At 54.2% G+C, this 17722-nt stretch overlaps 4 protein-coding genes across 4 annotated transcripts; 1 reads left to right on the top strand and 3 right to left on the bottom strand.

Annotated features, from left to right (window-relative positions):
• Positions 1-284: 284 nt before the first annotated feature.
• Positions 285-2897, bottom strand: J4E88_005901 (uncharacterized protein; the record flags this gene model as incomplete). The annotated part of the gene is made up of 6 exons (XM_049399533.1): positions 285-308; positions 353-1958; positions 2007-2439; positions 2490-2530; positions 2583-2703; positions 2861-2897. 6 exons carry the CDS (start codon positions 2895-2897, stop codon positions 285-287), a joined length of 2262 nt encoding a protein of 753 aa, XP_049254546.1.
• Positions 2898-7771: 4874 nt separating this feature from the next.
• On the bottom strand, positions 7772-9611 carry SUB2 (Suppressor of the cold-sensitive snRNP biogenesis mutant brr1-1; the record flags this gene model as incomplete). Its single annotated transcript, XM_049399532.1, has 4 exons — positions 7772-8078; positions 8131-8491; positions 8540-8956; positions 9380-9611. 4 exons carry the CDS (start codon positions 9609-9611, stop codon positions 7772-7774), a joined length of 1317 nt encoding a protein of 438 aa, XP_049254545.1.
• A 1450-nt stretch (positions 9612-11061) lies between these two features.
• On the top strand, positions 11062-12414 carry J4E88_005899 (uncharacterized protein; the record flags this gene model as incomplete). Its single annotated transcript, XM_049399531.1, has 4 exons — positions 11062-11067; positions 11479-11595; positions 11734-12124; positions 12176-12414. The coding sequence occupies 4 exons, from the start codon at positions 11062-11064 to the stop codon at positions 12412-12414; spliced, it is 753 nt and encodes a 250-aa protein (XP_049254544.1).
• A 1549-nt stretch (positions 12415-13963) lies between these two features.
• On the bottom strand, positions 13964-17507 carry J4E88_005898 (uncharacterized protein; the record flags this gene model as incomplete). Its single annotated transcript, XM_049399530.1, has 7 exons — positions 13964-15152; positions 15204-15622; positions 15671-15880; positions 16294-16324; positions 16454-16690; positions 16741-17280; positions 17461-17507. The coding sequence occupies 7 exons, from the start codon at positions 17505-17507 to the stop codon at positions 13964-13966; spliced, it is 2673 nt and encodes an 890-aa protein (XP_049254543.1).
• Positions 17508-17722: the final 215 nt, after the last annotated feature.

Below are 17722 nucleotides of genomic sequence, written 5' to 3'. Positions count from 1 at the left end.
TGTTTGTGGAAAAAGGTGTCGAAAGAGACGTCTAGACTGCTTCGCTAGCTGTCTTAGACGAGAAAGGATGTGTGTCGAGTGAGGACCAGTAGATGATTTCGCCAATGTCGTCGAGGTTGAAACAGTGTCCATGCCAGATGCCAACATTCAAAACGGATGGCCGCCAAATCTAAGTCGAACATTATCCCAATTACCGAACGCCAACCGGGGGACGGGGTCCAAGGCTGCTTTGGCTGCTGTGCGCAGAGTTTTCCGTGGAATCTACTGCTTTTGCGCTAGCGGAACTATTTGATGCGCTTCCAGTCAGACTGCGAACTTGGGGACGAGACTTGGGCGGGTAGAGATTGCTCACCCCAGCGTGTTGTTCAACTTGTTGTGGTGCCACCTCGTTTCCAGGGTTTCGTGGCATGGGCTGCCTCATGCCAGGAGGCGATGGCCGCCCGTTAGGAATCATTCCATTTGGGGGCATGCCGTTAGGAGCCATGCCATTGGGAGCCATGCCGTTTGGTGGCATGCCGTTGAAGCCATTTGGCGGCGAGGGTCGGCCCATGGGTCGCGGGCCCGGACTGAGCGGGTTGCCAGGTGACTGGCTCATGCGACGGGCGTTTGGTGCAGGGTAAGCACCGTAGCCTGCGCCCCCTGAAAGCTCATCTAGACGAGCCGATGTCAGTGAGTTGGTTCTGGATTGCGCGCCCATAGCACCGCGATCGACGTGTCCGTAGCGGTCGGAGGAGTAGCCCATGAGAGGGTTGTTCATGATAGAGTCGTGGAGACCAGGAACATCTGCCATCAACCGAGCACTACTCCGATTCTTGTTCATCCCCGGACGTCCAAATGGGCCCCTGCCGCCCCTGTTTGGTCCAGGCGCGAAGCCTGCGCCCTCAGGGTTTTGACGAATCTGCTTAGCGCTGGGTGCTGAGCGGTTGCGACGCGACGTGACGCTCATCATGTCGAAGTTGTCGGGGTCGATGATTGGGCCTCCACGACCGCCCATGGGATCGAAGAAGTCATCGCCATCGTCATCATCGTCATCAAATCCGCCCATTGATGGGGGTGGCGGAGGACGTCCCCGACCACGACCCATCGGACCCATCGGAGGTCCCATCGGAGGTCCCATAGGGCCGGGACCCATTGGACCGCCACGTCCGCCTCGCATGTTCATCTCCTGCTCTCTGATCTGGAGTTCTCTCTGCCTAAGCATCAGTTCTCTCTCGCGAAGTGCCAGGTTGTTGGAAGAGCCTCCGGCGCTCTCATAGGGACCGCCATTGACAGCACCGTCTGGAACCATGTCGTCGTAGAGCATGAGGTGGGAAAACTCCTCAAGGTTGCCGGGATCCTCGAAGGAGGGACGCCTGTTGGGACCTCCGTTCATCCTAGGAGGGTAACCGTTGGGGCCCGGGGGCGGACCACGACGCATCATTGGAGGACCTCCGTTGATTGACGGAGCACGGCTTCCCGGGCGAGGGCCGCCCTTCATACCGTTACCGTTCATCATGGGCCCTTGGGGAGGGGGCCCACGAGGCATCGGCGCCGAAGATTGTCTGGGAGGAGGTTGCATGCCATTTTGAGGAGATTGTGTGGCGGGAGCTGGAGCAGCTGGGCGTGTTCGGTTGACGATGTTGAGGTGATGGAGTGTGGCATACAACGTCTCGATCCGAGGCACGGCGACACCAGTTTCTTGTGCAATCTTGAGAGGGGACCTGAGATACGTCTCGATTTCTATCGGGCGCTTGGCCTCAAAGTCCATCCACATGGTGCTGTTGTTGTCCTGTGGACGGGTCATCTCTTGAAGCGTTGTCTCGCGGAAATCGTCGGGGAATGTGCAGTTGGAAGCATTTGCAAGCGCGATCATCTCATCGAGCACTCCGGTGATGAGAGCACGCACGCCGACCTTGTCCATGAGTTCAGCGTGGTTGGGTGTCTCGAATACGACACTGGCAGGGTGGAAAGCGATTGGACTGTGGAACGTTAGTTGATGATGTGCGACCATGGCACAAATGACATACCCTATCATTCGCTCGAACTGCTGCTGTCGTATGTTGGACGAGACCTTGCAGTCGACCTGTCCGGAACTCAATGTCATGGCCAGGGCCTCGGCCATGTCTGACTGGATCTGCGCAGGAATGTTGGCATTTTTGTTGGCAGGACCAACCCAGATGTCGGTCGCGCCTTTGTGCTCGAACTCGCTAGCTCCGAGCTGCGAAATTTCTGCTCCCGATACCAATGAAAGCACGACGTTTGTGGGAAAACGCTGCTCGAGATAGGATTCAACGCCAAGGCTGTGTGTAGTGTTCATAAGGATGCACGTATGCTGAGGAGAGACGACCGACTCGATGATGTTGGCGATATCGTATACATCGGGCAGGGCTTTTACGCAAAGGAGGACGTAATCAAAAGGCTGCTTGGAAGAATGGGCGGCATCTTCGGGTGTGCGGACGACTGAGGGTGTTAGCTGTACGTCAAGGATAACCGTGAGCTCGTTGCCTTACCAGCATGGGGCTTGAATCGCTCGTTGCCGTACAGGGCGGATCTATGGCCGGTTAGTGAGTGGCCAGAGCAGGTGCGGTGGCGAGAGGGCCTACTTGAATGATATGCCGTACTGGGCAACGCTCTCGTATCCCGACTTCCATACGAGGGTGACGTCGCAGGCATTGGTTGCTTGCAGTCGCCATGATAAGAAGGCCGAGACGGCATTACCGCCCACTGTTTAGAGTCAGCAGTTGTTCGGGCGCTGTGATGACGCGGCCCAACGCCCACGATGCAAGAGCAGGCGTGGGCGGCGTATATGGTACAAGCAGAGCGTGTGCGAGGGCAGCGGAGCCGTCGGCTGCCGTGCGACGCTCGCGGGGAGATGACGCACCTGACAGAATGCGTAATCGGGGGACTGCTGGAGCCATGGTGGGAGCGCCTTAGGGTGGGCCGCGAGGTGACAGGCGACAGCGGCGGCGTGGTGAGGGTGAGGAGAGCCAAAAAGTTGGCGTTGGGAGCGCGCTTCGATGTAGCGCAATTGGCGGGCAACAACGGACAGCGGCAGGTGAATTATCGATTAAGATAGTAGCGGAAACGAGTGTGCGGCGGCCTGGGAGATGAATCACTGGGGCGACTCGTAGCAGAACATTAAGAGAGAGGCGCGGGTGAGGAGGCAGGACGGGACAAGACCAGACGGACTGGGTCGTGACGGGCGCAGACGGCGGAGGGTCAGGAAGCTACCACGACTGCTGGCGCCGGGTCAGCGTGAGAAGGAGCGCACGGCGGGACGCGGGTTCCACGGCAGAGTCTCTACAAAGCGAGCGGACGCAGGCAGCAAAGATGCAGTGCAGGGCAGAGGACAGAGGATGGGTGAGGATGCTGGGTGTCGAGGCAGCGGTAGCGGTAGCGGTAGCAGACAAGCAAGCAAGTGCAAGCAAGGTTGATGCGCTGCCACGCAGACTGGCTTGATATCCCGCTGACTGCCTGCTGGTGCCCACTAGAATGCTTTGGGCACAGGCCCTGCACTTATCGCTGTCGACGCCAAATCCATCGCTGATTTATTATGGGCGGGGCCGTGCCCGTCGTCATTGTTTTTTTGCTTCATAAAAAGGCATATGCGCGGCGTGGCGTGCACATTGCGCTGACGGTGCTCATGATTGCGACAGCGCGAACGCAGATCACGGATAGGCTGCCATTGCCTCTGCGACGCGCTGCAAACTGAGCGTTTTGTCAAGCGTCTTGCTGAGAAGACGTGGAAACACGCTGGAAACAAATCCACCTCGCAAGCCCTGGCTGCTGGATGCGTGCGCGGCATCATCCCGGCGAGCCATGGAGATCCGCTTCGCCCACATGCACTCGACGATCTGAAGCCCTCGCCTATCACGAAAACCTGCTGCACCTCGCGCTTGGTGTCGAGCGCGCCGGCCATGGCTAGCTTTATGTCGCCCTTCCTACACGGCGCTGGCACGCTGCCTCAACCACCTGCGCGCGTCTGGTTCACAACTCACCACCGTCAGCGCCAGCCCGCAACCGTGCTAGGCCCAATCAAACTCGCGTGCTAGTCGTCACTGCAGCTCCGCGCGTCTGACGTCGACGTTCGCTACGTCTGGGCCAAGACCAGACCGTCCCAACGCCTATTCCACCGTCGAACTGGGGGCCGTGCGACCGCTGTCAAGTCCCATCCTTGGTCCATCTCTCAACGGGCAGCCTGAAAATCCTCTAAAAGGGGCTGCCACTGTCCGAGATACAGCCCCGCCCAGATAGGGCTATGGCTAATTTCCACCTGGGCCGTTTGCACTGCTCGGAGCTTCATTACGCCCGCTGCTGCTCCGTCGAGTTTAGTCCTCGCGCAGCCTTACTCAGTAGAATAACCAGTGGGCCTAGCTGTACCTTGGACTCGGTCTTTTCACCACCACCTCGCCGCGAGCGGCAGTGCCGCCCGGAGCCACTACCGTACCATTTCCTGCGACTAAACCCACCGACTGGAAATGCACGGCTCGACTTGCTTCCCGCACCCGAGCCGCGTGCGAGCTTACAAAATCAGACCAGAACTGGAGCGCCCAACACAGCCCGGGTACATGTGCCAGCAGCCAACACGACAGCAGCAATACACAGCGCTCGCCGTGTCTGAGGTTGAGCAACCCATCAATCTGCACTCCAATAATTAGCTGTCGCTCTTGCCACATTCTAATACGCCACCAGCTGCGTCGACCACTGCCAGCAGCCTGTGATATCGCCGCATGCAGCAGATCCGCGACTTGCTCCTGGATAGGACATCTCGCCAAGACATGCGCGAATCACTGTCCATGATCACTGCTTCCTTCGCCTACTCCGTGTACTCCTACCCGCACAACTGAGCTTCAACAGCTTCACATAATCAAACTGTGCGAGTTTATCTGGAACCGAAGCCATCGCTCTCGCGCTGTCGACTCCCGACCCACTGCGATCGAGATCTCGCTTCAGACGCGACCGCTCCTTCCTCGCCCATCTCATCTCTGCCTTGGCCGCAGGCGACTCTAACACAGCTAGTTGCACTCGCTCGGTGGTCGCTCCTTCTACTTCCGTTACGTAGCACATCAACGCTAGCCTTCACTTACTTAGCCCATTCTTTGGACTCGCCCACGGTCTCCTTTTACACCGTGGTACGTCTTACATACAGAAGTTGCCGCGCGATGCCGGTGACTCTGACAGCGGGCGCCAGAAGGCGGGAATTACAACCACTCCATTTCGTCCGTCAACGTTGAAAAGCTTAACGCCTTAACCTAGCTAAGCAATCGCGCCTTTGATGTTCCCTACGCCCGGGGCAGGGGATCCCGTATTCGTATCCTCCCGCCGCGTTGGAAGCAGTCGAACTACTAGCAGACGACGGACGTGGAAAACGCGTCCAGCTAGGATGCACGCGTTCCGGCCAACGGTCGCTCAGCATGTTCCATAACACGCGTCGTATACACGGGGAGCGGGACAGCCTAGATGTTTCAACCGCTAACACAGCAATCATACGCGCTAACACTACAGTTGAGACGCCACATGAATGCGATCGAATATGTATGGGAAATGACGATTGCGATTTGCAAGCCTGCCTATAATGTAAAACCCTATCATATGCGGTGAGGCAACCGCTTTCAGAACGTCATCTCAAAATAGATCCCTTCCCCTCTGCCCATCACTTTACACGCTCCCTGAAGCTCATCTGCAAAGGGGCGACACGGCTCGCCGCATTATCAGCAAATCGATTTGACAGACGTCTCGCGATAGTCACTGCATTATTGAAACACGACTCTGCATCTCGTTACCTCTTATCGAATCACAAACTATGTGGCTTTAGCCTTCTGACATTTCGCTACCCATGTCTCATTTCAACCTCACTAACCGCTTCCGAGATCCTCGCTCGTGCTCCTGAGCGCCGCCCCGCCACGCGAGTCACTCTGCTCTTGTTCCTGACATGTGGCGCCACTGCGGCCCGGCAATGTGCGCGGCTGCCGAACAAGGGACTGGGTCGCCGCTGTCGATCTTCACATCACGAATTTCCGCAATAGAAATATCGAAATAGCAACGCGGTGATCATCGCCTTGTGTTGAGCCCGACCTTATGGATGGTGGTCGCGATACGCGGTAGGCCCCTCCAAACCTTTGTCTCCCGCACACACCGCTTACCAACTTTGCCAACTTCTGTCTGTCGGCTAAAGAGAGACCAATAGTCCCTGATGTTGACAAAATACCGATGATCTTCAACTCACCAATCGTCTCGTTTAGGGGCACCCGCGGCTCTGATCGCTTGCTCGGAACCTGTCGCAGCCGTGCTCTATGCTCCGCAACCATATTTTGACGTCTATCAAATCTTATTGATATGATATGCAAGTACGGACACGCCGTTGATGCTCGAACGGGAGTTGCAGAAGCGAGATGAGCTTTGGTAGCAGCCCTTGCCCGTGAGAGCGTTCAGCATATGGAACCCGCAGGCATCCCGCCAACTTTTCTCCGCTGACCTGCCGCACCAACAACTGTGCTCATATCGGATATGAGTAATCTATGCGATACCCATAGTATAGCCAGACGTAGTATACACCAAGTGGAGAGCGAATCTTATGTCATGTTCTGGTAATGTATCGGCTCGTAGATCGGTACATGTTCCCCGTGAACATATAGACTGGGGGCTTGCTTATAGCTGATATGCGGCTCGGGGCCCGCGATCTAGAGAAGAGAAGCTGTTTCCTGATCTACATTCGTAAAGCACAGTCTCTGTTGCAGCGACTCTATCATCCTCGCTACAAGATTGGCCGACTATCCTACAAGTTCTTCAAGAGGATTACATGAGTCTAGTAGGCACAACACGTAATACCGAAGCCTTCAAGTTCATGGTAGGATCATGTCGTTTCCGAAACCAAGCCATTGCTAGAATCTGTAGTCGCGTTTGCTGTATGGTGTTCTGGCTGGTCGGTTCCAAATGGAACATTGACACGCAACTCCGTAGCTTTTCGACACTGCTCAGAGGAGGCTGAACGTCTGTCGCATAGTGAAACCGCTTATAAATCCCCCGCCAAACCGCGAGAGCATACAAGTGTGTATTCAGCAGCCTTCCCCTACACAAGCACATCTCAGCCCTCGGTAACACCATGAAAGCAACCTTCATGTACACCAGACTCCTGTCCCACGCGTTCGGTAACCCATCCACAACCATTCTGTACTTTTCTCTACCAAAATGCACATATACCCTTCTCAGACGACAGATCTACAGACCCTGAAGCGACGATGGTCGCTTACTGCGGCAGTGGCCGTGGTTGAGGAAGAAGCAAGACAGGAAAAGCCCTCTTCTAGCCTCCACGCTCGAGCACCAATGAGCCTATAATTAGGAATACGCTGAGAGAGACAGAGCTTCGGACTCCGATGACCTTTCCATTCTTCTTTAGCACGCGGCACTCTTCGGAAGCAGGGTGTGTTGGGCCTGCTTTTGCGATTGCCCTAGCCGAGAAGATGTCGTGCTCAGCCAAAGCAATGCGGGTAGGAGAAAAAGGAACGAGATACAGTGCCATGTTCGTGCTTCATGTCTAGAGCGTCGGAACGTTGAGATCACATTTGCGCAAAAGAAGTCATTGTGGACAGAAGATTCGCATATCAATTTCTTTGGTTCCTCTCATAGCGAGATAATAACTCTTGAAGACTGGAATTCAGAACAGCCTTCACCAACTTAAGAACCACCTTGCGCCGTTGCTTACGTGTTCATTGCACCGAAGGTCAATCGTGACTTTTGTCCAAAAGAAAGAACCCTCTCCTGCACCTTTTCCGTCACTCCGTCCGGGCGGATTTTAGTTGTCCATGTAGGTGGACGAGTTGATACCATCCTCGGGGAACTCAGGAAGCTCGACCTGGAAGCGCTCCTCGATCGACTTGAGGACAGCCTCGTCGTCTGGGCTGCTCACAAACGAGATACTGAGACCCTTGGTTCCGAAACGACCGGCACGACCGACGCGGTGGAGGTAGGCATCGGCCTTGTCGGGCATGTCGTAGTTGATGGCCACGTTGATGCGCTCGACGTCGATACCACGACCGAAGATGTCGGTGGAGACACAGATACGGGTCTGGAACTCCTTGAACTCCTTGTAGCGCTTGATACTAGAAAAACGTTAGTTTCGAGCTAGCGAGTGGGGTACAGTTGAGTACATACCGCTCTTCTTGGCTGATGCCAGAGTGGACAGCAGTGCTGGGGAAGTTGCACTCGCGGAGAAGCTTGTCGAGCTCGGAGCAGCGCAGGGTGGAGCGAACGAAGATGATGACCTGGTTGAACTCCAAGCTGTCGAGAAGGTCGTTAAGCTTCCGGTTCTTCTCCTTCTCGTCAAGCTTCATGTAGTACTGCTGGAGACCGTGAAGCGTCAACTTCTTCTCGTCATCGACGTAGATCTCGAGCGGGTTCTGCATGAACTTCTTGCAGACAACGCGCACCTCCTTGTTGAGGGTGGCGGAGAACATCATCACCTGCTTGTGCTGGGGTGTAGCGCGGAAGATTGCTTGAACGTCGTTGCGCATGTCTGCAAAGTGTTAGCCGAAGTCAGTTGGGACGGACGATTTGTACTGACCGGGCTGGTCCAACATCTTGTCGCACTCATCGAGGACGAAGTGCTTCAGGTTGGCAAGGCGGAGATGCCTATCGCGGACGAGGGCGTTGATACGACCGGGAGTACCGACGATGATGTGAGGGTGGGTATCCTTGTTGCTAAGGAGCTCGATGTCCTTCTGAACGGGAGTTCCTCCGTAGAAGACACCAACTTTGACGTCAGGCAAGAACTTGGCGAAGCGGTTGTACTCGTTGCGGATCTGGTAGGCCAACTCGCGAGTGTGGCACATGACCAGGATAGTGGCGGTACCGGGCTCGGGCTTCTCGTCCATCTGCTGGAGGGTTGCGAGAACGAAGACGGCAGTCTTTCCGAGACCAGACTTGGCCTGGCAGAGGACATCGTTTCCTAGGATGGCCTGGGGAATGGTAACTTGCTGGACTGTAGGGCACACGTTATGTCAGAATGGTCTTTAAAACGGTCGAAACGAAGCGTGGGAAGCGAAGCGTCCGTCCATCTTGTGTAGCCGAGGTTTTCCATCTAGCGCGCGTGCCAGTCTGTCTATCCTCCCCATACGCTCAATGGTGTGCCTCCTCCTGTACACCCGCAACATGCACTCCTCCCCTGAAACCAGTCCTTCGGGACCACGGTAGTGAGCCAATAGGCACCACTGGCTTCTCGATGCATATACCGGTGCGCCTGCGAATGCAGTGCGCGTCGACGCTCGTAGGTAGCGGAAGGCACTCGGTCCCTCGCCACTTTGCTCGAATATAGACAGACCAGGCCGCATTACAGATAGTGCTCGTTTCGTAGATGGACAGACGCTTGTAGGTGGATAAGGCTGAGGGGAATTATTAGACTAACCCTCGGAAGGATGTTCGAAGCCACAGTCCGTGATTGCTCGTACGAGCTCGTCCTTGAGCAAGAAGTCGCGGAAACCGGTCGAGTGGATGCCGACGTAGCTGCCCTTCTTGTCGCCTGCAGCATCACCGGCGGTGACGCCGCCCTTGCTTGCAGCTGCGCTGCCGTTGGCGGGCGCATCAGTCGTCTGGATCTCCTCGTCGGAGTAGTCGATGAGATCTTCCTCGTGAGACATGATGGATTATGTGTCCGTGTAAGAGTGTGTGTGGTGTGTAGAGTCGGTGATTGCGCGTGTCGCAAGCAAGGCTGCCAAACAAAGTGGAGTCGCGACGGTACCGAGGCGAGGTATTATACTAAGAGCTACGAGTAGAAGAGATCAGCAGTTGTTTCGCGATTTCACGGTAACGCGAATTCGACGAGGTTGCTGTGGCTTGAGAGGTTCGTGGTGGGCGGTGGACAAGAGCGGTCGCCGCGCTGATGTCGAGGTAAAAAGCTCGGGGCGCCTTGCTGGGCGCGCGCTAGGCCGCAAGCGGACTGCTCTGAATCACGACCCACCACTGCAAATCCTCTGACCTTCTATCATCTATCTGTGAAACCGTAATTTACGTAGCAGGCCAGACGACAATACAGCGGCGCATCATGAGCAAGGTCAAAGCACCAAAGACGAAGGGCATTCCGAACAAGCATCTGCACGCCCGCTCGACTTTTCTCTACCAAGCAGCCACATATCTGACGCTGCAAACGGCTACGCAAGAGGACGTCGCAGCTGATATCGCGCGAGACAAAGAGGACGGCTCGATCGATACCCAGCGACATTCACCGCTCGCACTCGAACTCGGATCCGATCTTCAACAGGTGTCACGGAAAGGCCAGCTACGGCTGGCTGTCGACTTGAAGCGCTCCATGTGCAAAAGCTGTAATACAATCCTTGTTCCTGGACGGACTCTTACTCAAAATATTGAAAATCCCAGCAAAGGCGGTAAGAAGCCTTGGGCAGATGTACTCGTCGTTACTTGTCTCATTTGTGGCGGAAAGAAGCGGTTTCCAGTGGGCGCAACGAAACAACTCAAGAAGGCTAAGAGGATCACAACGCATACAAGTTCGTTGTCAAAAACTGCTTCGGAAGATGGCCAATGCTCAGAAACTACCTTTGCGACGGGTACTGACTGACTTGACGTCACGTTGTGGTTTATTCCACTCATTTGCTACATGCCACGCCGGAATCGCTCAATTGAGGAACCCACGAAGGCCTCCAGAACTCCCGAATCGATTCACCAGGAAAAGATTGAGAGCTGCTATGACTCAGACCGCGGGGATCACAGTGAAATACACAGGAGCATTTGCCGCCTCTGAAATATGGTCGTTCAACGCACGTCCAGTTACGCCACGAGGGGATCTAAAGTTTCGCATGGACAATTTCTCCAGTCAAAAAGCCGAGCGAAAACATCGCATGAGAACAACTTGATCTTCACCAACCGTTCTCCTCAACGTAAACGGTCATGGATAGTCAAGCTCTCAAGGAAAGCATCTCGCCTCTCCAGTCTCTGCCACAAGAGATCCTGTCAAGCGTCTGCAGTTACCTACCGCAAGGGGCTCTCTACCAACTAACCCTGGTCAACAAAAATATCGGTCAGCGCGTAGTACCAGCCCTGTACAGTTCCTTCAGCCAAAATGGAGGCGACAGCATGCAAGTTCGACAGTACTTCAGAACCGCGGTGAGGGAGCCTGAGTTAGCTGAGCATCTTCGCGAGGTTACTATTCAGGGTTCTATCAATTTAACCCACAAGCAAGTGCGGAAATGCCTCCGGAAATTGGACAAAGAGAGCTGGGCTCATCGGCTTCACGAAAATCATCCTCACCTCGCTTACGATTATTTTTCGTATGGACCGGACCTGGCCATTGCTCTGTTACTGAGCTTGGAACCCAAGATACACTCTATTCGTGCTCTGCATCCTCCGAACCCCATAAAGAAAGGGAACTCATTTAAACTCCCTATCTATCTCGAACCCATTCGAGGCATTCTAGCAGCAGGCTCTCCACTGCCGCAATGGACCAATGATTTATCCACGTTAGAGATCACCCTTCGGACCACATCATGGCAGTGTATTGCCCCGCTGTTCCAGCTACCGGTACTCAAGACGCTGATTCTGAGTGGTGGAGGTGGATTCCACATGGCTACTAAAAATATGGAAGCTGCGATCCATTCGTCACCGATCGAAGTACTTGACTTTGAAAGGTGCGCGGTCCCATTGACGACCATTGCACAAGCTGTATCTGCTTGCAAGTCACTGCGTGTCCTACGACATAGCGATTGTGACAATTGGGCGGCAGCTGATCATTTGCATTTACTCCAGCAGTTATATGAGCACGCGAGCACGCTGTCCACCCTCAAAACGTGCTGCTGGCACGCCCCCAAGAGCCCTTCAACTAAAGATATGGTACTGGCGGACTTCACTGCTCTAAAAGAGCTCGAGGTGCACTACTCTCATGTCGAAGATAACCTCTTACCGCCAAACCTTTGCCGGCTCGTCGTATGCGCAACTACTCGCGACAGAGAATGCATCATGAAAGACATGGAAACACTCACACAAAAACTCAGCAAACGATCAAACCTCGACGTAACACTGAAGTATCGGCACTACAGAAAGTTAAACTACAAGCTTCCAAAACTAAGCGAACTGCCATCCGTGTTCGCTAAGTCTGATCTCAATCTGTCGCTTTACGTGTATCCTGTTGTCGGCTCATCATGTAAGTTGCCCGCAGTAACGTTCCTTTAGAATGAGCTGACAGTCAGGATAGGGTACTTGATCGCCAAGTTCGATCACCGCGCTGCATGGTTGTCGCAGAGACCTAGCGAGACAGGCGCAAAGGAGTTGAGAGCTTGGTCGAAGCGATTAGATTCGACGTACGATTACCGGGAGATTGTGCTCGCGGAGATCAAAAATATGGTCGGAAAGCACGAGAACCTTTGGAAGAGCAACGACTACGATCTCGACTTCATGCTACCGTATCTGTTTAGAAATCTGTACAAGGTCTGAGGAGAGTAGTCAGTTGACACGAAGATGCGAACGGAAGGATGGATCTGTCACGAATGGGAAGGTGGATTGGAAGCGTAGTGAACGGTAGCTCTTTCTCCATACTGGACCTCGCTTTAAACACATCACCGGCGCTATCTCTACGGTCATCATCCTAGTTACCTTCAGCATCTACTACTCACCACTTATACCTCACCGCTCGTGAACATTTCAATACCGACTCATAAAACTCCCATCGTCTTGACCTACCAACCTTCCACCCCAATACCTAGATTTCCTACATCTCAACCACAGCGCCTCCTCATGACCTCTAACAACTCTGGCGACGGCGACGGCAACGCCTTCGACCCCACAGCTAACAGCGAGGTCTACAATGAACGCCACACCGACGAAAACGTCCACAAGACCGGTGAAAGGATGACTATGCTCGATATCTGCATGCTCGTTCCCTTAGCCCCCTTTGTGGCACTCGCGATCGCGCCCGATGTGGGAATTATTGTCGCAGGTGAGTAAATCACCGTAGAGCGCTTTGTATAACGGCCTCTTTGCTAACCAAGTACCCAGAATTATTTAAAGCAGCTGGGCGGTCAGTCAAAGGCCGGATACGGGCGCACCAGGATTCAAGGGCCAGAAAGTGGCTGGGTGAAGCTGTCACTTGAGTGAGCAGGAGAGAGAAAGTGAACAGGTCATAGTCTTTATTTGCTCTGTCCTACAATGCTGTGTTAGATTAGTCTTCCTCAATACAGCTATACATCTCTTTGGTGTAACGAGCTCTAAGACTAGACTAGAGATAAACGTGATTACCTTTGTACCTAGGCTGCTAGGAGTCGCTTAATTGTGCAAGTAAGTTCCATTCCACAATCATCGTAAGAGCCTTGTGCTATGTTCTCCATCCGGTTCACTTTCACCACTCACATCTCACATCTCACTGGCCGCAGCTTCTTCAAAAGCTACCAACAAATCATAGACCTTATCACCTCAGCGACCTCCCACTTGACAACTCAAAGCTTCGCATCGTACCTACAACAATCTGGAAAACGCGAAGATGAACTCCGGTTCTCTACATCTGGAAGCGTTCTGCCAGCTCCCTCTCGCTCTAGCACAACTCTATGGTGGTACAACTCAACCCCTCCCTTGGTTCAATGAAGTCGAGGACTAATAGTTTGAAGTACCAATTACTACGTCTTTGGTAGCCATCGAGGCGATGTGTGAACAAGTCGTTCGAGCGGCAAAGGGTCACTCCAACAAATACGAGGGACAGAAGTGGCATCACTGGCCGGGATACCCCGTTGACACTATCGTTTGCAACGTTGATGGGGAATGTGTGGAGATCAAGATACGGGAGTGAGGAGCTGATCTCACAGCCATTGTGGCATGGTGGCCAGTACCCTGTGTCAGTTGCGACAAGCAAACCTCTGAACCAATTGCCAGACTTGCACACAAGCACGAAGAGGAAGAATGTGTACAAAATTTCGATGGGAAAACGAGGCGATCGAGTTATATGTATACATATCATCTACACATTTGGTGTACTGCATGTGTGTTCCATCTTCTACACCCCCAACACACCCCTCAACCCCCTAACCTTCCCCCTCAAATCCCCATACCCCAACCAAACAATCCCCTCCGCCATCTTCCACGCCTTCTCTCCCGCCCCCTCTTTCCTGAGCGGAATATCCATAGGCGGCGGAATCGCCGTCTTAATCCCCGCCCAAGCCCACCGATCCCTCGTAATACTCTTCTGATTACACAAACTCCTCAATCCCTCTTTACCCGCAAAGCGCCCATAGCCACTACCCTTTGTACCGCCAAACGGCATTTGAACCATATAGTAGACCGCAAAGTCGTTGACGGCAACCATGCCGGCCTGTAGGGAGCGGACGACGAGTTCGAGGTCGCGGGTCGAGGTGCCGAAGACGGAGGAGCCGAGGGCGTAGGTGGTGCTGTTGGCGATTGTGATGGCGTCTGTGACGGATTCGGCGCGCATGAGGAGGAAGACGGGGGCGAAGAGTTCGGTTTGTGCGATCTTCATGGTTGGGGTTACGTCGGCGATGAAGGTGGGTGTGAAGTAGTGGCCTTGCGGGTGGTCGGGGTGGGTGTAGCGTTTTCCACCTGCTAGTAGGCGGGCGCCGTTGTTGACGGCATCTTGGATGAGCTCCTCGAGCTTCGTGTAACTCGCGTCGGAAATCGATGCGCCGATGTCGATGGGTGTGTCTGAGGTATTGTTGAGAATGGAGCCTGGGCGGAGTGCCTGGATCTTGGGTGTGAGGTACTCGATGAAGCGGTCGTAGACTTTGGGTAGGGCGATTACGCGCTCGATGCCGATGCAGTTCTGACCTGCAGACTGGAATGTGCCCCTCATGAGGATACTGGCAACGCGCTTGAAGTCGCTGTTGGATAGGTCATCCAGTACTATCGCCGGGTCTTTGCCGCCCAACTCCACGCACACTGGTGTCAATGCCTTCGCCGCCGATGCGCAGACATGGTGTGCTACTGGTCGCGATCCGATGAATGTTATGTGTGATATCGACGGGTGTGACGTAAGGTGATCGGCGACGTCAGGCCAGCAGACGACAGACTGGACGATATCCGGCGAATGACCGCAGGCTTCGAGGGCGCGGGTAGCAATCGAAGCGAAGTATGACGAAGACCAGGCAGTTGCTTCCGAGCCTTTGACTATGATGGCGTTGCCGGCGAAGATGGAGGCTATTACGGGGCTTATGAGATTGTGGAATGGGTAGCTGTGGTATTGTTAGCCGCAATGATCCATTCGAGTGACGTTTGACACTTACTTCCAGCTCACGCAAGCCGCAACGACGCCCAGCGGCTCATAAACAACCTCATTCCACTTGTACATCATGAGGAAGTTTGTATCCCTCTTCTCAGCCTTCAAACTCCTTTCGCCGTGTTTGATCGTCCACCTCAGCTTCTCCACCGTCACCAGGATCTCGCCCAGACTCGCGTCTACCATGGTTTTGCCAGAGTCCAGACATGCGACTCGCGCAATCTCCTCTTGGTTCTCTAGGATGAACTTGAGCATAGTGCGCAGCACCTTTCGCCGCCTGAGGAAGCTTGTCTGAGCCCATTGTACCTGGGCTGCCTTGGCTTTGGCGATTGCGCGGTCGATGCCGTCGGCTGTGGAGGGGTTGATGCGCCCGAGGGCTTCACCAGTCGCGGGAGCGTAGCATTGGATCAGGGAAGAGCCCGGTACCTGCTGAAGTCAGTTACCGAAACCGAAACCTGGGGAGTACATGTGTACCTTCAACTGCGGCTTCTCAAGCACCTGGCCCTTCCATCCTTTGCGTGCCTGCTCAGGTGTATCGACTTCATACTTGACAGGCTCCTCTGGATCAGCACGACAAGTGATCCAGATAAAGGAGAGCGCAGCTATCCAGAGCGCGCCATACAAGGAGACGTTGAAATCGTTGTCAGCGCGTGCGGTAATGCGGTCCATGTTGCCGATGACGGTCTGACCAGATGGCGCGTGGTCCAAGAAAGTCCGATCCTGGCCGCCTGGACCCTGAAACGCCATCCCAACGCGGATGCGCTAAGACGCGTGGTCATCTGAAACTACTGCAGGCGTCGAGGGCATACTTGACCGGACGAATCACTCAGTCACCACGATTCCAATCCCCATACGCATGCTCGGTCAGACATTCCCGAGCGAATTGCGTAGAGGTTCCTACTTACGCTGTCAGGTAATTTGAAAGAAGTGTTGATTGCAGTGGAAGACGTCCCGTAGCCACTCAACGCGCTTTTCTGTGAACTGCCATCCATAAGCCTATGTGACAGCTGCACAAGCCACGTCCTTGACTTCATCAGTTCCAAAGGCTCTTCTGTTGTGGTGACACCTGCAATAATAGGCAATTTGCGCTAACGTACGACATGATCAGCAGCAAGAGTAGGTGTTTGACTGATGGTATTGTTCGCCACAAGATTTGATCTCATATATCATACATCCTTCATAGCCACGATTCCCTGTCCGTGGGCCTTGGTGCTCTTCTGATCCTCCAACAATTTAACCCTTCGAACCCGCACTTACTTTGCGTTGTTCTTGGGCGCCTCGGTAGGTGGTCCGTCAGGCGTGGTGTAACACCTGGTCATGCCACCATCGATGACGAAATCGGTGCCGTTGACGAAGCTGCTCTCATCGCTGGCAAGGAAGAGGACACCCTGCGCCTGCTCGATGGCCTCACCAAAGCGACCGGTGGGGAAGTGGACTTCGCGACGGTGACGCTTAGCCTGGTCGTCACCAAGCCAGTCTTGCAGGAGTGGTGTGCTGTTACTGTCAGTATATCACAAGTAGCAAATGGTTGGGAGTGAACCTACTTCAACGGTGCTGGGCATAGCGCGTTGAATCTGAAGCCCTCACGTGCGTGAACCATAGCCAGCTCACGTGTCATGGCCAGTACAGCACCCTTGCTGGCGGTGTATGCGAGCTGGGGTGTTGCACTACCGACCAATGCGACAACGCTGGCGGTGTTGATGACACTGGTCTTCTTCTTGCCGTTCTTCCTGAAACTGTTGACTGCGTGCTTGCAGCCGAACCATACACCCTTGACGTTGATGGCTTGTGTCAGGTCCCAGATCTTCTCGGGTGTGTTGACAGCGTCATCGTCGTCTGAGTGCATAATGCCTGCGTTGTTGAACAGTACATCCAGACCACCCCATGAGTCCACGTGCTCAACCATAGCCTGTACATCGGCCTCCTTGGAAACATCGGTAATCTTCGTCTCGACCTTCTTGGCCTCCGGGACTATCTCTTTCAGCTTGGCCGAAGCCTTTTCCAAGGCTGGACCGGAAATATCAGAGAGGAGGACATTGGCGCCTTCCCGAGCAAAAAGGATGGCAGTCTCGAGACCGATACCGCTAGTGATTGTCAGTAGGCAGTTGCGGTATGCGGCGTGATTCTGTGTGTGCTGCCCCCCGCGTTGCAAAATGAACACATCGGCGTTGAAGCCGGTAACGAAACATGGTCAAAAGGGTAGATGACTGCAAAAGAAATGCTGGTAGGAAATGAGTCGTGGTACGTGCGGGATCGGTGCTTACCCAGCGCCTCCAGTGATGATGCAGTTCTTGCCTTCAAGACGACCCATGTTGAATGTTTGGTCTGATTATTGTGCTGGTAGAAGTGTAGTGAAGGTGCTGTAATGCGGTCAATGGATATGAAGGGTGAGGCAAAGTTTTGTGGAAGCTGTGAGATATGACTAATATTTTGCTAGAGGAAGCGTCATGAGAACAACACGCGGACCTGTGAATGGGGAAGGTTTGCCAAAGGCGCAAACAGTACCAGTCTCCACACTCACCTATG

Source organism: Alternaria novae-zelandiae, assembly GCF_023758075.1.
Source record: "Alternaria novae-zelandiae strain BMP 2774 chromosome Unknown scaffold_11, whole genome shotgun sequence".
Taxonomy (NCBI): domain Eukaryota; kingdom Fungi; phylum Ascomycota; class Dothideomycetes; order Pleosporales; family Pleosporaceae; genus Alternaria; species Alternaria novae-zelandiae.
The sequence above is the reverse complement of the archived record's forward strand: the minus strand, read 5'-3'. Positions and strand labels throughout refer to the sequence as shown.